Raw genomic sequence first — 22,883 nt, 5'->3', positions numbered from 1 at the left:
GTGTATTCCTTCAAAGCTCAGTTGTCCTGAGTCTGCACAACTCTGCCAGGACCTAGGATCAAGAGAGACGCTCAAGTGTTTTAGGACTATATCTCTTGACACAATGATGAAAATAATCATGGCCTCTAAACCTTCAAGCTGCATACTGGACCCTATTCCAACTAAACTACTGAAAGAGCTGCTTCCTGTGCTTGGCCCTCCTATGTTGAACATAATAAACGGCTCTCTATCCACCGGATGTGTACCAAACTCACTAAAAGTGGCAGTAATAAAGCCTCTCTTGAAAAAGCCAAACCTTGACCCAGAAAATATAAAAAACTATCGGCCTATATCGAATCTTCCATTCCGCTCAAAAATTTTAGAAAAGGCTGTTGCGCAACAACTCACTGCCTTCCTGAAGACAAACGATGTATACGAAATGCTTCAGTCTGGTTTTAGACCCCATCATAGCACTGAGACGGCACTTGTGAAGGTGGTAAATGACATTTTAATGGCATCGGACCGAGGCTCTGCATCTGTCCTCGTGCTCCTAGACCTTAGTGCTGCTTTTGATACCATCGATCACCACATTCTTTTGGAGAGATTGGAAACCCAAATTGGTCTACACGGACAAGTTCTGGCCTGGTTTAGATCTTATCTGTCGGAAAGATATCAGTTTGTCTCTGTGAATGGTTTGTCCTCTGACAAATCAACTGTAAATTTCGGTGTTCCTCAAGGTTCCGTTTTAGGACCACTATTGTTTTCACTATATATTTTACCTCTTGGGGATGTTATTCGAAAACATAATGTTAACTTTCACTGCTATGCGGATGACACACAGCTGTACATTTCAATTAAACATGGTGAAGCCCCAAAATTGCCCTTGCTAGAAGAATGTGTTTCAGACATAAGGAAGTGGATGGCTGCAAACTTTCTACTTTTAAACTCGGACAAAACAGAGATGCTTGTTCTAGGTCCCAAGAAACAAAGAGATCTTCTGTTGAATCTGACAATTAATCTTAATGGTTGTACAGTCGTCTCAAATAAAACTGTGAAGGACCTCGGCGTTACTCTGGACCCTGATCTCTCTTTTGAAGAACATATCAAGACCATTTCAAGGACAGCTTTTTTCCATCTACGTAACATTGCAAAAATCAGAAACTTTCTGTCCAAAAATGATGCAGAAGGATTAATCCATGATTTTGTCACTTCCAGGTTGGACTGCTGCAATGCTCTACTTTCCGGCTACCCGGATAAAGCACTAAATAAACTTCAGTTAGTGCTAAATACGGCTGCTAGAATCCTGACTAGAACCAAAAAATTTGATCATATTACTCCAGTGCTAGCCTCTCTACACTGGCTTCCTGTCAAAGCAAGGGCTGATTTCAAGGTTTTACTGCTAACCTACAAAGCATTACATGGGCTTGCTCCTACCTATCTCTCTGATTTGGTCCTGCCGTACATACCTACACGTACGCTACGGTCACAAGACGCAGGCCTCCTAATTGTCCCTAGAATTTTTAAGCAAACAGCTGGAGGCAGGGCTTTCTCCTATAGAGCTCCATTTTTATGGAACGGTCTGCCTACCCATGTCAGAGACGCAAACTCGGTCTCAACCTTTAAGTCTCTACTGAAGACTCATCTCTTCAGTGGGTCATATGATTGAGTGTAGTCTGGCCCAGGAGTGGGAGGGTGAACGGAAAGGCTCTGGAGCAACGAACCGCCCTTGCTGTCTCTGCCTGGCCGGTTCCCCTCTTTCCACTGGGATTCTCTGCCTCTAACCCTATTACAGGGGCTGAGTCACTGGCTTTACTGGGGCTCTCTCTTGCCGTCCCTGGAGGGGGTGCGTCACCTGAGTGGGTTGAGTCACTGATGTGGTCATCCTGTCTGGGTTGGCGCCCCCCCCCCCCCCCCCCTTGGGTTGTGCCGTGGCGGAGGTCTTTGTGGGCTATACTCAGCCTTGTCTCAGGATGGTAAGTTGGTGGTTGAAGATATCCCTCTAGTGGTGTGGGGGCTGTGCTTTGGCAAAGTGGGTGGGGTTATATCCTTCCTGTTTGGCCCTGTCCGGGGGTGTCCTCGGAGTGGGCCACAGTGTCTCCTGACCCCTCCTGTCTCAGCCTCCAGTATTTATGCTGCAGTAGTTTATGTGTCGGGGGGCTAGGGTCAGTTTGTTATATCTGGAGTACTTCTCCTGTCCTATTCGGTGTCCTGTGTGAATCTAAGTGTGCGTTCTCTAATTCTCTCCTTCTCTCTTTCTCTCTCTCGGAGGACCTGAGCCCTAGGACCATGCCCCAGGACTACCTGACATGATGACTCCTTGCTGTCCCCAGTCCACCTGGCTGTGCTGCTGCTCCAGTTTCAACTGTTCTACCTTATTATTATTCGACCATGCTGGTCATTTATGAACATTTGAACATCTTGGCCATGTTCTGTTATAATCTCCACCCGGCACAGCCAGAAGAGGACTGGCCACCCCACATAGCCTGGTTCCTCTCTAGGTTTCTTCCTAGGTTTTGGCCTTTCTAGGGAGTTTTTCCTAGCCACCGTGCTTCTACACCTGTATTGCTTGCTGTTTGGGGTTTTAGGCTGGGTTTCTGTACAGCACTTTGAGATATCAGCTGATGTACGAAGGGCTATATAAATAAATTTGATTTGATTTTGATTTGATTTGTTCCAACTCACACAGCTAATCTGTGCAAACGGTCACGTCTGAAAGTAAAGTGGGCCCAATTTAGAATATATGGTCAGAATATACTTTCTTTTCATGTTTTTTTAAAATGTTTCTTCTGATCTTTTTTTGTCATGAATTTGAAAGGGTCAAATGATTGAAGTAATTTTCTGTATTGATTTCACTTGGATTCAATGTCTTTCTGGAGTCCTTGTCTCAGCACATCCTTCCTCAGTTCAGCTGTGGCCTTGATGCTATCTTATAAATGTGACAATGGAAATCATATCCCAAATGTCTTACAAAAATGGCTTGTTTTTATTCAATACTATAATCTTATTACTATACAACTTACTTTAAATTGCAATATTTACATGCTATTGCAATATTTCTCAAAAAGGCAGAATTTAAGAAAGCAAGACTACAAATACTGTGATAAGTTGATGACCGTGTCTCTCCATGCCCTCTGTGCAATGACCACTACAAGTACACAGCTTCCAGGAAGACCTTTTCCCTTCCTGTGACGTCACTTCCTGTGAGAGAGACATAACTACAAGCATTTCACAACACAGTAATCACCCAGTAAAAGATCACACTAAATTCTTAACTTCTATAATTCTTATCAAGCTCAATGACAATGTTATATTTATTCACTGGAAAGATCTTATAATTATTTTAAATACATATTTGTACCACAAGCTGAATAAAACCAGTAAGAGCTGGTGAGATCAAGGTCATCATCAAATCGAATCTGGCCATGCCATGTGTGAATACTGTCTGGATTTAATTTCATAAAAAAACAAAAAATCTTTGCGAGTCAGGGCTGTGTGTTTTGTCAAACACGTTTCCGGGACATGCTTATGCCTCCCCCGTCTGGCCCTTGGCTGCGTTGTTTCATATCATCTTCATGTTGAATTTCCGGGCTCCTCCGGCACTACCCGTGGCCGCAGGCCCCTCGGCCTTCCGGAAAGGGGTCTCCACTGTGAAGTTGTTCTTGCGCTGGCCCCGCCCCCTGCTCCAAGCGAACAACAACAGGAAACAGAAGAGCACCACGCCTAGGAAGGTGATGCAGCCCATAGCCGTGGAGACAAGGATGGTGGTCAGGTCCAGGGTGAACTTGAGGAAGACGCGCGTGCTGTTCAGGTTTGTGTCGTTGAAGAACTCGCCACCGTACAGCGAGCGGTTGGCAAAGAAAGCCGACGCGGCATCCAGCGGCGCGCCCCGGACGGTGAGCATGGCAAAGTAGGTGTCGTTGCCGCCGGCGTTGCTGGCGATGCACATGTAGGTGCCACTGTCGGTGACCTGGGCATAGCGGATCTCTAGCGTCCCTCCTGGGAGGACAGTGATGCGGCCATTGCTCTTGGCTGTGATTATTCGGCGCTGAGGGGAGATCCACATGATGTTGGGGGCGGGCTCTCCCACGGCACTGCAGAGGAAACTCACTGGCTGGCCCTCACGAGCCGTCACCTTAGTGGAATGAATGAATGGATGAATGAATTAATGAATATATAAATTAATGAATGAATTAAGTATTAGGCACAAAACTGAAACAGGCAACAAGGCTGTAAGTACTACATATCAATGTGTACCTACACTGTAGTTACATTATGTTTACGTGTACAGCAAAGTGGGATAATAACTCTTACCTGTTGAAGTTTGCGGTTGCGTATCTTGGGCTTCTGGCATGTGAAGTGATCGAAGAGCGCTGAGTCGGTGAAGGTGCTAAGGCTATACCCCTGCACCTCCTCCGGCCCAGCGCACACGGGCACCCTGCCGTCAAAGTTGAGGGTCTTGCGTCTCTGCAGGATCCACAACAGACGGCAGTCACACAGCAGCGGGTTCCCGTCCACCCGCAGCGTCTCCAGACTGTTGACAGAGTGGAACGATCCCTCCTCCAGGGTCTGGAGTTCGTTGGAGGAGAAGTTGAGGACCCGGATCTGTCTGAGGCCGCCCAGGGAGTGGGGCTCCACCGTAGCTAGGCCCGTGTTCACCATGATCAGCTCCTTGAGCCTCAGTAGCTCCCTGAAAGCCCAGGGCTCCAGAGTGGTGATGGGGTTGAAAGACAGGTTGAGGTGAGTGAGGTGGATCAGGTTCCTGAAGGAGGATGAGGGGACGGAGGTGATGTTGCTGTTAGTGATGGACAACCAGGACAGGTCCAGACCCTGGAAGCTGAGCGGGGAGATGTACTCCAGATAGGGCCAGTTATCGATCTCCAGCCCCCGCAGGTTGTTAAGCTTGCGGAAGTTGTGGTCTTCTAGGGCAGCAATGCTGAGGTGCCTTAATCGCAGAGTGACCAGGCTGCGTAGGTAGGACAGTGTCTGGCCAGAGATGGACGTCAGGTTGCAGTGCTCGATGGTCAGGTCCTCCAGCCCCAGAAGACCAGAAAAGGCCTTCAAATACAATCAGATTGAACTTGATTAGATGTGAGTGCCAATTGTGGAAACATAATATAATCAATAAAAGGTTAGAGAATGTACTTGGAAAACAGATGGATAACAGCTTACCTTATGAGAAATGTAGACCAGGTCGTTGTCTCCCACCTCCAGGTGTCTCAGACTCCTCAGGTCCTGGAAGGTGTAGTCCAACAGAATCACCATCTTGTTCTCACTCAGATCCAGCGTGGTCAGGTTTCCCAGCTTGGCGAAGGCCCCCATGGGTACCAGCTTCAGCTGGTTCCCCCTCAGCTGTAAAACCCGCAGGCTCTGCAGATTGGCGAACGCATTGGGCTCCAGCGTGGCAATGAGATTCTCACTCAAGTCCACTTCTTCAAGGTGCGGGTACGGTGCCAGGTCGCCCATTTCGACCCAGCGGAGCCGGTTCCGGCTGAGGTCCAGGAGGCGGGTTTCTGTAGGGATGCCCTCTGGGATGCCGGTGAGGCGCCGCCGTTGGCACGAGACTGACCGGATCTGGGCCGAGCACTCGCACCGCGGGGGGCACGCCTGGCAACTACCTGGCAGCAGGGATATAATGGTAACCAGCAGCAGGGCCGGCCCCCAGAGACTCACCCACCGCCATGGCGTCAGGGACCACACACTGGGGCCCAGGGAGCCAATCATGGCCCTGGTGGTCATGGTCTGACTCCTAGCCTATCACAGGCAGGGTCAGTGTACTACACACCTATAGGGAAAGGGAGACAGAGGGAGGAGAGGTTATTGAGAAAGTTTGGGAATAAAGAGTAGAGGAGTAGGGAGGAGAAAGGGAGAAAATGGGGAGTAGAAGGTAGATAAAGACAGCGAGTGGGAGGTTGAAGAAAGAGAGGGAAAGATGGAGAAAAATAGAAGGGAGAATTAAGGTAAGAAATTTAAGAGATGGGGAAGGGATAATGGAAAGTACAGACAGAAAAGAGTGTGGGTGAAGGGAGGAGAGGAAGACAGATGGAGAAGTCTTTTAAAACACCTATCAACACATTTATGTTCATAAACATTACATTCAGTGTCCTGAATAATCAATGCACCTTACTATACAACTGTCGTTATGCCCCTGATAACCAGAAAGCTTAGACATCACAGCTACTTTCCAAAGCATTAAACCACCACTGACAACATCACCTTATCGCACATTATTTTGTTTATGAAAGTTAAGATACAGATGTAGGATCTTAATTGGATCACCGTTCAATGCAAGAAATGTTAAACTTGTATTAGAGGTTTAAAAAATACTTAGGAAGTTTGTAATTTCCAGACTTTCAGACTTGATTTTCCCTTGTGAAAAATGTATCAACCCCTACAAAAATGTAAATTAATTATAATCCACATAATAATTCCCATTTCCTGTTGCTGCAGGAATATTTTCCTGCTGTAGCAAACTGGCTCAAATTAAGATCCTACATCTGTAGTGAGGATACTTGTTCATTTAGCAGGGAAGGGCATTGGGAATCACGTGAGTGAGAAGCAGCCTGGGAATTCATGCATGTTTCCTCCCCTTCTTTCCTCCTCGCTATGTGCTTTCTTCGTACCTCGACGCACACTGAATTCATCACACACAACATATGATGCGATGCAAAGAGACAACAGGGTTACCGTGGAAACATCCCCTGAAATGCCTGTAAAATCTGTGTCTATATGTGTGTCACAGTGACATGAACACAACATTTTCTTCATGCAAAGACGCACATACACACACATTTTACAGACATTTCAGATAACGTTTTCAGGCAAACCCTGTTGTCTCATTACCACTATGAGTCATTTTGTGGGAATGTGTGTGCAAGTGACTGTGAGTATGTCTTTGAATGTGTCATTTTACTTTGAATAAATAAAAAATGCATGTTGTTCTTCTCTCCACAAAAAAATTAAAAAAGCTGATGCTTAAACGTTCCTTCAAGCAACCTGTCAAATCGCCCACATAATGTTGTCATTGAGTGATTTGCCAGAGGACACCAGCCAAAAGGTTCAGAACGTTCAGTACTGCCGCAATACGCTCACGCATGCACGCACACACGCACACACACACACACACACACACACACACACACACACACACACACACACACACACACACACACACACACACACACACACACACACACACACAAAGGTTCAGCATTGATTGCACCGATTCTCATTTACAACAACCTACGGAAGTCAGTGACCTTGGTTGAACATTTCAAAAAGAGGATGTGATGCCCCTTCAAGTGGACAGGAAGTGATGACAAGTTAGTGTTTTTATATTGGGACCAGAACCCAGACTTCACCAGGCCCCCCTGGCTTGCAAACCTAGAGCTCCATCTCATTAGTCCTGTATCTCATTCCCTCCACGTCTCCAGTTAAACACTAGAAGAGAGCTGAGATCAGCTCAACACAATTAGCACATCAGAGATAAATGGGAGCGGGATCGACACTGACACCTATGGAACACGCTGTCAGGGATCAAAGATGAAACAGGTACAGTGCAGCCTGTTTAACAGGAATTAAAGAGCCACACAAGAATCTTATTATAAGGAGACATTGAAGATTATTTATTCTCTCTAAAATCTAAAGGCTGCTATTTTAAAAAGACCATGATTAAAGGATTGATGATGCAAAGTATTGGCTTCACTTAGCTGTTATTAGCTGTGAAACACCATGAAAAAAGCAGACAAACTTCTTCAGGATTGGTGGGTCCCCTGTGGGACGGTTGAGCTAATGTAGGCTAATGCGATTAGCATGAGGTTGTAAGTAACAAGAAAATTTCCCAGGACATATCTGATATGGGTGGAAATATTAAATTCTTGTTAATCTAACTGCACTGTCTAATTTACAGTAGCTATTACAGTGAAAGAATACCATGCTATTGTTTGAGGAGAGTGCACAGTTTTGAACATGAAAAGTTATTAATAAACAAATTAGGCACATTTGGGCAGTCTTGATACACAATTTTGAACAGAAATGCAATCGTTCATTGGAACAGTCTGAAACTTTGCACACACACTGCTGCCATCTAGTGGCCAAAATCTAAATTGCACCTGGGCTGGAATAATACATTATGGCCTTTCTCTTGCATTTCAACGATGATGGTACAACAAAAAATACAAAAGAAGGTTTTTTTTTTCTTTTATATTATCTTTTATCAGATTTAATATTTTATCAGATGTTATATTCTCCTACATTCCTATCACATTTTCATAAACTTCAAAATATTTCCTTTCAAATGGTACCAAGAATATGCATATCCTTGCTTCAGGGCCAGAGCACAGGCAGTTAGACTTGGGTATGTCATTTTAGGCGAAAATGGAAAAAAAAGGGTCCGATCTTTAAGAGGTCTAAGTCTGAGCTGCATTAAAAGTTGGGATCTTAAAGGGATAGTTCAGGATAATATCTTCCCCGATGAACTAGTGGACACCATTTTTATGTCTCTGTGTCCATTATGAAGGGAGTTGCTAACTAGTGTTAGCGCATTTGCTAACTAGCATTAGCTAACACTAGTTAACATTGGCTCAAAAAACTACCTCTAACTTCCTTCATGCTAGACACAGAGACATACAAATGGTATCCACTTGTTCATCTGACTCTGGGGAAGTAAATAAAAATCCTGAATTATCCCTTTAAGATGAATGAGAAGGAGAGGGTGTTATAATATATTACACTGCCTTTACTGGAGGGATGTTAAAAAGCACTCGGAAGATTGGTTGTGTTTCAGGCAGAGCTAAACATATTAATAATATATGTGCTAGTTTGTGTTTATCGGGCCCCATTCAAGGGTTGAGAGCAAAGAGCCATCTTTCTGTCTGTCTCTGTCTCAAAGAGATTAAAAATATTCCCTACTTGCATAGTTATTTCCTTAGGACTATTTATTTGCAGCTTTGATTGAACTTTGGGCAAGCAAAGTTCTCCCACATTTGGATGAGACAAAACGCTCACTGGAAATTGTGAAGGAATTGTTATGCCTATTTCTGTAAAATTATCACAAAAAAACTATCAAATTTGAGGCTTTCTACAAAATCCCAGCATAGGAGTATTTGATCTTCTGAAAATCGACAAACTTCAAACCCAATTAACATTCTCCTCAGATGAAGAGCAAATATGAGGTAGGATACCGAGGTTCATCTTCTATATGGTAATACTCTATACATTATGCTGTATATTCTCCCAGGTTCCTAGAGAGAATACACGGCATAACTGAAGCATGCATGAGAGCACCAGCTCTCTCAGTAGCCGATGTGAGCAAGACCTTTAAACAGGTCAACATTCACAAAGCCGTGGGGCCAGACAGATTACCTGGACATGTACTCAAAGCATGACTGAACCAACTGGCAAGTGTCTTCACAGACATTTTAAACCTCTCCCTGACCGAGTCTGTAATACCTACATGTTTGAAACATGCCACCATAGTGTCATGTACTGTCATGTTGTCTTGTCTCTGTCCTTTCCCTTCACCCTGTCTCCCTCTGCTGGTCGTGTTAGGTTACCTTTTCTCCCCCGCTTTCCCCCAGCTGTCCCTTGTCTCCTCTAACTACCCATTCACCCCGTTCCCCACCTGTTCCCTTTTTCCCTCTGATTAGGTCCCTATATCTCTCTCTGTTTCTGCTCCTGTCCTTGTCGGATTCTTGTTTGTTTGTGTCATTCATGCCTGAACCAGACTGCCGTCATGTTTGCTGTAACCTTGTCCTGTCCTGTCGGAATCTGCCGGTCCATCTGAGCCTACCTATGTTTGGTAATTAAAGAAGCTCTGTTTAAGTTGATTCGCTTTTGGGTCCTCATTCACGCTCCGTAACAGAAGAATCCGACCAAGAATGGACCCAGCGACTTCGGATCCTCTCCACTCAGCCGTCGAGATCCAGGGAGCGATGCTAGGCAGACACAAGCAGGAATTGTCTGCTGCTCGACATGCCGTTGAGACCCTGGCCACCCAAGTCTCCAACCTCACAGAACAGGTTCACCATCTCCGCCTCGATCCACCGGCCACTTCCAGGGCTTTCGAATCTCCGGAGCCCAGAATCAATAACCCGCCGTGTTACTCTGGGGAGCCCACTGAATGCCGCTCGTTCCTCACCCAGTGTGATATTGTGTTTTCTCTCCAGCCCAACACTTACTCCAGGAGCACTGCTCGTGTCGCCTACGTCATATCTCTCCTTATTGGACGGGCTCGTGAGTGGGGCACGGCAATCTGGGAGGCAAGGGCTGAGTGTACTAACCAGTATCAAGACTTTAAGGAGGAGATGATACGGGTTTTTGATCGATCTGTTTTTGGGGAGGAGGCTTCCAGGGCCCTGTCTTCCCTATGTCAAGGCAATCGATCCATAACAGACTACTCTATTGAGTTTCGCACTCTTGCTGTCTCCAGTGGCTGGAACGAGCCGGCCTTGCTCGCTCGTCTTCTGGAGGGTTTCCGCGCAGAGGTAAAGGATGAGATTCTCTCCCGGGAGGTTCCTTCCAGCGTGGATTCCTTGATTGAACTCGCTATTCGCATTGAGCGACGGGTTGATCTTCGTCACCGAGCTCGTGGAAAGGAGCTCGCGCTCTCCGTCGCCTCCCTCTCCGCATCACTACCATCTTCCTCTGCCGGCTCGGGTGCTGAGCCCATGCAGCTGGGAGGTATCCGCATCTCGACTAAGGAGAGGGAACGGAGAATCACCAACCGCCTCTGTCTCTATTGCGGTTCCGCTGGTCATTTTGTCACTTCATGTCCAGTAAAAGGCCAGAGCTCGTCAGTAAGCGGAGGGCTACTGGTGAGCGCTACTACTCCTGTCTCTCCTTCAAGATCCTGCACTACCTTGTCGGTCCATCTACGCTGGACCGGTTCGTCAGCTTCCTGCAGTGCCTTAATAGACTCTGGGGCGGAGGGCTGTTTTATGGACGAGACCTGGGCTCGGGAACATGACATTCCTCTCAGACAGTTAAAGGAGCCCACGGCCTTGTTCGCCCTGGATGGTAGTCCTCTCCCCAGGATTCAGCGTGAGACGCTACCTTTAACCCTCACTGTTTCTGGTAATCATAGTGAAACCATTTCTTTTTTAATTTTTCGTTCACCTTTTACACCTGTTGTTTTGGGCCATCCCTGGCTAGTTTGTCATAATCCTTCCATTAATTGGTCTAGTAATTCTATCCTCTCCTGGAACGTCTCTTGTCATGTGAAATGTTTAATGTCTGCTATCCCTCCTGTTTCCTCTGTCTCTTCTTCACAGGAGGAGCCTGGTGATTTGACAGGGGTGCCGGAGGAATATCACGATCTGCGCACGGTGTTCAGTCGGTCCAGGGCCACCTCTCTTCCTCCACACCGGTCGTATGATTGTAGTATTGATCTCCTTCCGGGAACCACCCCCCCCCGGGGTAGACTATACTCTCTGTCGGCTCCCGAACGTAAGGCTCTCGAAGATTATTTGTCTGTAGCTCTTGACGCCGGTACCATAGTCCCCTCCTCCTCTCCCGCCGGAGCGGGGTTTTTTTTTGTCAAGAAGAAGGACGGGTCTCTGCGCCCCTGCATAGATTATCGAGGGCTGAATGACATAACAGTGAAGAATCGTTATCCGCTTCCTCTTATGTCTTCAGCCTTCGAGATCCTGCAGGGAGCCAGGTTTTTCACTAAGTTGGACCTTCGTAACGCTTACCATCTCGTGCGCATCAGGGAGGGGGACGAGTGGAAGACGGCGTTTAACACTCCGTTAGGGCACTTTGAATACCGGGTTCTTCCTTTCGGCCTCGCTAACGCTCCAGCTGTCTTTCAGGCATTAGTCAATGATGTCCTGAGAGACATGCTGAACATCTTTGTTTTCGTTTACCTTGACGATATCCTGATTTTTTCACCGTCACTCCAGATTCATGTTCAGCACGTTCGACGTGTCCTCCAGCGCCTTTTAGAGAATTGTCTTTTTGTGAAGGCTGAGAAGTGCACTTTTCATGCCTCCTCCGTCACATTTCTCGGTTCTGTTATTTCCGCTGAAGGCATTAAGATGGATCCCGCTAAGGTCCAAGCTGTCATTGATTGGCCCGTCCCTAAGTCACGCGTCGAGCTGCAGCGCTTTCTCGGCTTCGCGAACTTCTATCGTCGTTTCATCCGTAATTTCGGTCAGGTGGCAGCTCCTCTCACAGCCCTTACTTCTGTCAAGACGTGCTTTAAGTGGTCCGTTTCCGCCCAGGGAGCTTTTGATCTCCTCAAGAATCGTTTTACATCCGCTCCTATCCTTGTTACACCTGACGTCTCTAGACAGTTCGTTGTCGAGGTTGACGCGTCAGAGGTGGGAGTGGGAGCCATCCTTTCTCAGCGCTCCCTCTCTGACGACAAGGTCCACCCATGCGCGTATTTTTCTCATCGCCTGTCGCCGTCGGAACGTAACTATGATGTGGGTAACCGCGAACTGCTCGCCATCCGGTTAGCCCTAGGCGAATGGCGACAGTGGTTGGAGGGGGCGACCGTTCCTTTTGTCGTTTGGACTGACCATAGGAACCTTGAGTACATCCGTTCTGCCAAACGACTTAATGCGCGTCAGGCGCGTTGGGCGCTGTTTTTCGCTCGTTTCGAGTTCGTGATTTCTTATCGTCCGGGCTCTAAGAACACCAAGCCTGATGCTTTGTCTCGTCTCTTCAGTTCTTCAGTAGCCTCCACTGACCCCGAGGGGATTCTCCCTGAGGGGCGTGTTGTCGGGTTGACTGTCTGGGGAATTGAGAGGCAGGTAAAGCAAGCACTCACTCAAACTCCGTCGCCGCGCGCTTGTCCTAGGAACCTTCTTTTCGTTCCCGTTCCTACTCGTCTGGCCGTTCTTCAGTGGGCTCACTCTGCCAAGTTAGCCGGCCACCCTGGCGTTCGGGGTACGCTTGCTTCCATTCGCCAGCGTTTCTGGTGGCCCACCCGGGAGCATGACACGCGTCGTTTCGTGGCTGCTTGTTTGGTCTGCGCGCAGACTAAGTCCGGTAACTCTCCTCCTGCCGGCCGTCTCAGGCCGCTTCCTATTCCCTCTCGACCGTGGTCTCACATCGCCTTAGATTTTGTCACCGGACTGCCTTCGTCAGCGGGGAAGACTGTTATTCTTACGGTTGTCGATAGGTTCTCTAAGGCGGCTCATTTCATTCCCCTTGCTAAGCTTCCTTCTGCTAAAGAGACGGCACAAATCATCATCGAGAATGTTTTCAGAATTCATGGCCTTCCGTCAGACGTCGTTTCGGACAGAGGTCCGCAATTCACGTCTCAATTTTGGAGGGAGTTTTGCCGTTTGATTGGGGCTTCCGTCAGTCTCTCTTCCGGCTTTCACCCCCAGTCTAACGGTCAAGCAGAACGGGCCAATCAGACTATTGGTCGCATCTTACGCAGTCTTTCTTTTCGCAACCCTGCGTCTTGGTCAGAACAGCTCCCCTGGGCAGAATACGCCCACAACTCGCTTCCTTCGTCTGCGACCGGGCTATCTCCTTTTCAGAGTAGCCTCGGGTACCAGCCTCCGTTGTTCTCATCTCAGTTCGCCGAGTCCAGCGTCCCCTCCGCTCAGGCTTTTGTCCAACGTTGCGAGCGCACCTGGAAGAGGGTCAGGTCTGCACTTTGCCGTTATAGGGCGCAGACTGTGAGAGCTGCTAATAAGCGTAGAACGAAGAGCCCTAGATATTGTCGCGGTCAGAGAGTTTGGCTCTCCACTCAGAACCTTCCCCTTAAGACGGCTTCTCGCAAGTTGACCCCGCGGTTCATTGGTCCATTCCGTATCTCTCAGGTCATTAATCCTGTCGCAGTGCGACTTCTTCTTCCGCGATATCTTCATCGCGTCCACCCGGTCTTCCATGTCTCCTGTGTTAAGCCCGTTCTTCGCGCCCCCGCTCGTCTCCCCCCCCCCCCCCCCATCCTTGTCGAGGGCGCACCTATCTACAGGGTCCGTAAAATCTTGGACATGCGTCCTCGGGGCCGTGGTCATCAGTACCTAGTTGACTGGGAGGGGTACGGTCCTGAGGAGAGGAGTTGGGTTCCCTCTCGGGACGTGCTGGACCGTGCGCTGATTGATGATTTCCTCCGTTGCCGCCAGGTTTCCTCCTCGAGTGCGCCAGGAGGCGCTCGGTGAGTGGGGGGGTACTGTCATGTACTGTCATGTTGTCTTGTCTCTGTCCTTTCCCTTCACCCTGTCTCCCTCTGCTGGTCGTGTTAGGTTACCTTTTCTCCCCCGCTTTCCCCCAGCTGTCCCTTGTCTCCTCTAACTACCCATTCACCCCGTTCCCCACCTGTTCCCTTTTTCCCTCTGATTAGGTCCCTATATCTCTCTCTGTTTCTGCTCCTGTCCTTGTCGGATTCTTGTTTGTTTGTGTCATTCATGCCTGAACCAGACTGCCGTCATGTTTGCTGTAACCTTGTCCTGTCCTGTCGGAATCTGCCGGTCCATCTGAGCCTACCTATGTTTGGTAATTAAAGAAGCTCTGTTTAAGTTGATTCGCTTTTGGGTCCTCATTCACGCTCCGTAACACATAGTCCCTGTGGCGAAGAAAATAAAGGTAACCTGCCTAAATGATTACCTCCCCGTAGCACTCACGTAGGTAGCCATGAAGTGCTTTGAAAGGCTGGTAATGGCTCCCTACAACATAATCATGCCAGAAACCCTAGACCCACTCCAATTCGCATACCGCCCCAACAGATCCACAGATGACGCAATCTCAATCACACTCCACACTGCCCTTTCTCACCTGGACAAAAGGAACACCTATGTGAAAATGCTGTTCATTGACTACTGCTCAGCATTCAAAACCATAGTGCCAACAAAGCTCAGCACTAAGGACCCTGGGACTAAACACCTCCCTCTGCAACTGGATCCAGGACTTTCTGACGGGCCACACCTAGGTGGTAAGGGTAGGCAACAACACATCCACCACTCTGATCCTCAACACTGGGCCCCTCGGGGGTGCGCGCTTAGTCCCCTCCTGTACTCCCTGTTCACCCACGACTCCGTGGCCAAGCATGACTCCAACACCATCATTAAGTTTGCTGATGACACAACAGTGGCAGGCCTGAACACCGACAACGATGAGACAGCCTATAGGGAGGAGGTCAGAGACCTGGCAGTGTGGTGCCAGGACAACAACCTCTCCCTCAATGTGAGCAGGACAAAGGAGCTGATCGTTGACTACAGGAAAAGGTGGGCCGAACAGGTCACCCATTAACATCGACAGGGCTGAAGTGGAGCGGGTCGAGAGTTCCTTGGTGTCCACATCATCAACAAACTATCATGGTCCAAACACACCAAGACAGTTGTGAAGAGGGCATGACAACACCTTTTCCCCGTCATGAAATGATATGGCATAAGTCCCCAGATCCTCAAAAGGTTATACAGCTGCACCATGGAGAGCATCCTGACCGGTTGCATCACCGCCTGGTATGGAAACTGCTCAGCATCTGACCGTAAGGTGCTACAGAGGGTATTGCGTCAGACTCCAGTCATAGACTCCTGTCAAAGACCCCAGTCACCCAAGTCATTGGCTGTTCTTTCTGCTATTACTTGGCTAGTCATCTCTCCTCCTTCCAGGCTTTTTCTTCTCTGGACTTTATATTGCGATTGGCAACTTTCACAAATTAGGTGCATTACCGCCACCGACCTTGTTAGTCTTTCAGTCACCTATGTGGGTATAACCAATGAGGAGATGGCACATGGGTACCTGCTTCTATAAACCAATGAGGAGATGGGAGAGGCAGGATTTGCAGTGCGATCTGCGTCACAAATAGAACTGACTTTTATTTGGCACGCGCAAGCAGTGTGGGTGCAATAATTGAATAATATAGATTTCAAAATGTATTTTGCAATGCTCGCGCACGCGACGTGAGCGGTGTAGTCAGGGTATTAGTGTCAGGGTAGGCAAGAGGTCAAAACTGGGAGGACCAGAAAAAACAGAGACTAGGAAAAACAGAAACTCGGAAAACACGCTGGTAAGCTTGACAAGACAAGACAAACCGGCAACAGACAAACAGAGAACACAGGTATAAATACACTGGGGATAATAGGGAAGATGGGCGACACCTGGAGGCGGTGGAGACAAGCACAAAGACAGGTGAAACAACTACAGTGAATACAGTTTTTTGATGTAGAGCACACACACACACACACACACACACACACAAAGCCCCTGGTAAACCCACACAGATTGGTGCCTGCTCTCAATCTTAGCCTGAGGCCTATCTGGAAGAGGTCCCCATCTCGATAGAGAGCTTGAATACACAACTAGATCTCAAGTTTAGAAAACCAGCCTCTCTCTTACACACACACACACACACACACACACACACACACACACACACACACACACACACACACACACACACACACACACACACACACACACACACACACACACACACATCCCCGCCCTGTCAAAACATAGCCTAGCCAGACACCTCATATATCTGAAGGATCCTGCCTGTTTTATGATAGCTGGAAATTGAATTTTTGGGGAGAACGTGACAAATATAGCTACTTCTTCATGACACAAACTCTGCAGCAACAGATGAGCGATCAAAATACCCGGCCAAGCTTCACTCTCACTTCATTGCAAACCAGCTTAACAAGACCACTGAACAACCACTCTCATAACTTATACCAGCCTATGGGTGTGTATGTGTGTATGTGTGTGTGTGCATGTGTGTCTGCATGTGTGTATGTGCCTGTCTGTTAGTGTGTGTGTGTGTGTGTGTGTGTGTGTGTGTGTGTGTGTGTGTGTGTGTGTGTGTGTGCCCTTGCCTGGCTTCTCTGGCTGTTATTCAGTGTAATGGATGAGGTCTGTAGGTCTCCTCTCCCCTGTGTCATCCTATGGTTCACTGACTGAGTCACTGCATGAATGAGGACTGTGAACTGGGCCAAGGGCAGACCTCCCCCAGAGGCTCCAGTATACTCCATTCCATCACCTCCCCTTCTCCTCCCCTAGATCACTGTTCCGTTTGTGGGGTGAGTGATGGAGGCAGTGGGGCCTCTGTCTGTGATGGCTGGTCCTTTTATCCAACTAACTCTCACAGTCTCATGTCTGAATTAGACATTCATCCATGTTTCTCAAACTTCAAATTTAGAAGTGTTTAAGGTGAAGTTTAGGCATTAACTCAGAATTTTTAAGGTTATGGTTAAGTTTAGGCATTAACTCTGAATTTTTAAGGTTATGGTTAAGTTTAGGCATTAACTCAGAATTTTTAAGGTTATGGTTAAGATTAGGCATTAACTCAGAATTTTTAAGGTTATGGTTAAGTTTAGGCATTAACTCAGAATTTTTAAGGTTATGGTTAAGATTAGGCATTAACTCAGAATTTTTAAGGTTATGGTTAAGATTAGGCATTAACTCACAATTTTTAAGGTTATGGTTAAGATTAGGCATTAACTCAGAATTTTTAAGGTGTAGACATACCGAGGTTCATCTTCTATATGGTAATACTCTATACATTATGCTGTATATAGATGGCAGCAGTGTACAGTGCCTTGCGAAAGTATTCGGCCCCCTTGAACTTTGCGACCTTTTGCCACATTTCAGGCTTCAAACATAAAGATATAAAACTGTATTTTTTTGTGAAGAATCAACAACAAGTGGGACACAATCATGAAGTGGAACGACATTTATTGGATATTTCAAACTTATTTAACAAATCAAAAACTGAAAAATTGGGCGCGCAAAATTATTCAGCCCCTTTACCTTCAGTGCAGCAAACTCTCTCCAGAAGTTCAGTGAGGGTCTCTGAATGATCCAATGTTGACCTAAATGACTAATGATGGTAAATACAATCCACCTGTGTGTAATCAAGTCTCCGTATAAATGCACCTGCACTGTGATAGTCTCAGAGGTCCGTTAAAAGCGCAGAGAGCTTGAAGAACAAGGATCACACCAGGCAGGTCCGAGATACTGTTGTGAAGAAGTTTAAAGCCGGATTTGGATGCAAAAAGATTTCCCAAGCTTTAAACATCCCAAGGAGCACTGTGCAAGCGATAATATTGAAATGGAAGGAATATCAGACCACTGCAAATCTACCAAGACCTGGCCGTCCCTCTAAACTTTCAGCTCATACAAGGAGAAGACTGATCAGAGATGCAGCCAAGAGGCCCATGATCACTCTGGATGAACTGCAGAGATCTACAGCTGAGGTGGGAGACTCTGTCCATAGGACAACAATCAGTCGTATATTGCACAAATCTGGCCTTTATGGAAGAGTGGCAAGAAAGCCATTTCTTAAAGATATCCATAAAAAGTGTAGTTTAAAGTTTGCCACAAGCCACCTGGGAGACACACCAAACATGTAGAAGAAGGTGCTCTGGTCAGATGAAACCAAAATTGAACTTTTTGGCAACAATGCAAAACGTTCTGTTTGGCGTAAAAGCAACACAGCTAAACACACCATCCCCACTGTCAAACATGGTGGTGGTAGCATCATGGTTTGGGCCTGCTTTTCTTCAGCAGGGACAGGGAAGATGGTTAAAATTGATGGGAAGATGGCTGGAGCCAAATACAGGACCATTCTGGAAGAAAACCTGATGGAGTCTGTAAAAGACCTGAGACTGGGACGGAGATTTGTCTTCCAACAAGACAATGATCCAAAACATAAAGCAAAATATACAATGGAATGGTTCAAAAGTAAACATATCCAGGTGTTAGAATGGCCAAGTCAAAGTCCAGACCTGAATCCAATCGAGAATCTGTGGAAAGAACTGAAAACTGCTGTTCACAAATGCTCTCCATCCAACCTCACTGAGCTCGAGCTGTTTTGCAAGGAGGAATGGGAAAAAATGTCAGTCTCTCGATGTGCAAAACTGATAGAGACATACCCCAAGCGACTTACAGCTGTAATCGCAGCAAAAGGCGCTACAAAGTATTAACTTAAGGGGGCTGAATAATTTTGCACGCCCAATTTTTCAGTTTTTGATTTGCTAAAAAAGTTTGAAATATCCAATAAATGTCGTTCCACTTCATGATTGTGTCCCACTTGTTGTTGATTCTTCACAAAAAAATACAGTTTTATATCTTTATGTTTGAAGCCTGAAATGTGGCAAAAGGTCGCAAAGTTCAAGGGGGCCGAATACTTTCGCAAGGCACTGTATGTGCAAGTTTAGGCATTAACTCCAAAATCTTAAGGTTAGGCATTAACTTCCAAAGGTTATTAAAGGTTTGAGATAGGCTTAAAACAAAAATCTCAAAAACAACTTTCTATCATTGGATTTGAACATGCAACCTTTGGCACCAGAGGGAGATGCTTATGGGCAGTTGGTGCTTATGCCCATCCACCATCCCTGCACACAACACCCTTGCAAAACCGAAACCTACTTGAATGTAACAGCGCTCATTGTTGTGTGCTTTCCATGTGCTCTCCCGATGCCCTCGGACATGGATGGATGTTGAATACTGACTTGCATCACGGGTGACCTGGCTGGTTTATCAGATGTATCACTATCTGCTGTTGCAAACTATAAATACTGTAGATAAGTGTTGTTATTGCAGTTGGTATAGTGCTGTCTGTCTTGTTGATGTACTGTATGTGTTATTACTGTTGTTGATTCATTGTTGTTAGTATACTCGTGTCATTAGCCTGTCCATCTGTAGGATACCTCAGGGCAGAAATACATGGCTCTGATAGAGAGGATAACTCTGTATCTATACAGGAGCTTCATTTTTGACTCCCACACTCACAGACCAGACAGGTTACAGCCCTGTTAACATGCATCATTAGTGCAGCCAGATGGCAGTAGAATATCATGATCTCCTAAAAATAACATTTGGAAATCACACATATGGAAATCGATTTAAAATCAAACCCAATCGAGCTACCAAACATTAATAGGTAACTTTGAATATTGAATATGCAGACAAGACTGTGAAAATATTGATGCGAAAACTACAGTTTCTGTCTGGCTCTCCTCATTACTAGGCTGTGGGTTGGTTTGAGAGCTGGTTTCACCACCTGCCTAGACACGCATGCACACACGCACGCACACACACAAACACACACACACGTACACACGCACACACAGGCACAGGCACAAACACACCACCTAGCTGCGCCCCTCTGTTGGCCAGGGCAGCACACCAGCGGTGCCCAAACTCACACAGTGTTGTGAACGTCACAACAGCCAGTTGTAAAGACTCCACCTGAGGGAGATGAGAAGGGGTAGAGGAGCAGACCCACCACTAGTCCCCAAACACACAGAACAGCATGATCCCACACTTCACCCAACATAGGCCAGATGTCCACGCAATACCACTGGCAAATTTAATTTAGGCCTAGATTCAATCTGTTCAGTGTTAACAGGCGATTACCGGCAACTGCATAGCATGTCATTGCTTTTGTTTAGGAGATGATGGAGGTGTAACTGTGTTGGAGCTGTCAAATCAGCTAGCGGCTGCTGTTGTGGTCATCTGTCCTTAAATCCCCCCCGTATTAGAAGTTCAGAACGAGAAAGTGTATAGAAAAATACAATAAATAGACAATGTATAGAAATAATGACACTCAATGAAAATAATGAAATGATATAATAAGGATTTATATCAGCCTTTATGTGTAGTAGATTACGTCACGGATTCCAGTGTTTGAGCTTGTAACACGGCTGCATAGGATTTGTACTAACGGAACTCGGTGCATCCAATGGCAATGTTTGCAATAGTGATAACGCCGGGAGCCGCTTGTGGAATTGACAGCTCCAATGCAGTTACACCTAAACAAAAGCTATAATATGCAGGTTAACGGTTAACTGATTGAATCTAGGCCTTTACCTTTATTCATACAGGTTAGTCGCAATAAGATGAATACTAACTTGAGGGACCATGTCTATGTTCTCACAGCACTATGTTTCCTCAGCCCCATGTCCCTTCTGCTCTATGTTCACTCAGTTCTATCTTCTAAACCGGGGTTCGGCAATCCAAGTGAGAGGAGCCATTTTTAAACTTCCGGTCACAAATTATTGAATATTTCAGTGGATTCTATGTCATATAATTTTACATATCTGAACCAATCATTATAAACAATTAATTCAGTAGATGCTGATATATACAGTTGAAGTCTGAAGTTTACATACAGTTGTAGTCATTAAAGCTTGTTTTTCAACCACTCCGCAAATTTCTTGTTAACAAACTATAGTTTTGGCAAGTCGGTTAGGTAATTTATTTTTGGATGAAACAAGTAATTTTTCCAATAATTGTTTGCAGAGACATTATTTCACTTAATATAATATAATATAATATAATATTATAATATAATTTCACATAATTCACTGTATCACAATTCCAGGGGGTCAGAAGTTTACATACACTATGTTGACTGTGCCTTTAAACAGCTCGGGAAAATTCCAGAAAATGAAGTCATGGCTTTAGATGCTTCTGATAGGCTAATTGACATCATTTGAGTCACTTGGAGGTGTACCTGTGGATGTATTTCAAGGCCTACCTTCAAACTCAGTGCCTCTTTGCTTGACATCATGGGAAAATCAAAAGAAATCAGCCAAGACTTCAGAAAAAAATTGGAGACCTCTACAAGAGCAATTTCCAAACGCCTGAAGGTACCGCAGCCGTCATACCGCTCAGGAAGGAGACGCATTCTGCCCCCTAGAGATGGACGTACTTTGGTGAGAAAAGTGCAAATCAATCCTAGAACAACAGCAAAGGACCTTGTGAAGATGCTGGAGGAAACAGGTACAAAAGTATCTATATCCACAGTAAAACGAGTCCTAGTTCAGCAAGGAAGAAGCCACTGCTCCAAAACCGCCATAAAAAAGCCAGACTACGGTTTGCAACTATACATGGGGACAAAGAATGGACTTTTTGGAGAAATGTCTTCTGGTCTGATGAAACAAAAATAGAACTGTTTGGCCATAATGACCATTCTTATGTTTTGAGGAAAAAGTGGGAGGCTTGCAAGCCGAAGAATACCATCCCAACCGTGAAGCATGGGGGTGGCAGCATCATGTTGTGGGGGTGCATTGCTACAGGAGGGACTGTTGCACTTCACAAAATAGATGGCATCATGAGGCAGGACAATTATGTGAATATATTGAAGCAACATCTCAAGACATCAGTCAGGATGTTAAAGCTTGGTCGCAAATGGGTCTTCCAAATGGACAATGATCCCAAGCATACTTCCAAAGTTGTGGCAAAATGGCTTAAGGACAACAAAGTCAAAGTACTGGAGTGGCCATCACAAAGCCCTGACCTCAATCCTATAGAAAATGTGTGGGCAGAACTGAAAAAGTGTGTGCGAGCAAGGAGGCCTACAAACCTGACTCAGTTACATCAGCTCTGTCAAGAGGAATGGGCCAAAATTCACCCAACTTATCGTGGTAAGCTTGTGGAAGGCTACCCGAAATGTTTGACCCAAGTTAAACCATTTAAAGGCAATGCTACCAAATACTAATTGAGTGTATTTAAATTTCTGACCCACTGAGAATGTGATGAAAGAAATAAAAGCTGAAATAAATCATTCTCTCTACTATTATTTGGACATTTCACATTCTTAAAATAAAGTTGTGATCCTAACTGACCTAAGACAGGGAATTTTTACTAGGATTAAATGTCAGGAATTGTGAAAAACTTTAAATGAATTTGGCTAAGGTGTATGTAAACTTCCGATTGCAACTGTATATATATATATTTACATCTCAGAACATGCATTTGGGGCTGCTGTAATATTGACCAAAGAATCAAGGTCATATTGATTGAAAATATTCAGCAGGTCCCATACATATTTGTCTAGATTTTCTTTGTCATTGTTAGACATGGAGAGCTGAGGGAACATCAAATACATTTTTATTTGTCAAATGATTTGTAAACAACAGGTGTAGACATAGACTGAAATGCTCACTTACTACGGGCCTTTCCCAACAAAGCCGAGAGAGAGAAAATAACAAAATAATATG

The 22,883-nt window shown here is 45.9% G+C and overlaps 1 protein-coding gene across 1 annotated transcript in view; it reads right to left on the bottom strand.

The window, feature by feature from the left end:
* Positions 1 to 2,939: 2,939 nt before the first annotated feature.
* The window catches only part of LOC110508413 (leucine-rich repeat and immunoglobulin-like domain-containing nogo receptor-interacting protein 3), a 61,978-nt gene continuing 42,034 nt past the window's right edge, over positions 2,940 to 22,883 (bottom strand). The window contains exons 2-4 of the mRNA XM_021588929.3: positions 5,149 to 5,761; positions 4,291 to 5,034; positions 2,940 to 4,111 (exon numbers count right to left, since the gene is read on the bottom strand). Coding sequence (XP_021444604.3) covers positions 3,539 to 4,111; positions 4,291 to 5,034; positions 5,149 to 5,715 — 1,884 coding nt within the window. The 5' untranslated portion in view covers positions 5,716 to 5,761 and the 3' untranslated portion in view covers positions 2,940 to 3,538. The remainder of the gene's footprint in view (positions 4,112 to 4,290; positions 5,035 to 5,148; positions 5,762 to 22,883) is intronic.

The sequence above is a fragment of the Oncorhynchus mykiss genome, chromosome 28, assembly GCF_057628025.1.
Source record: "Oncorhynchus mykiss isolate SJ-2025 chromosome 28, ASM5762802v1, whole genome shotgun sequence".
Classification (NCBI taxonomy): domain Eukaryota; kingdom Metazoa; phylum Chordata; class Actinopteri; order Salmoniformes; family Salmonidae; genus Oncorhynchus; species Oncorhynchus mykiss.
The sequence above is the reverse complement of the archived record's forward strand: the minus strand, read 5'-3'. Positions and strand labels throughout refer to the sequence as shown.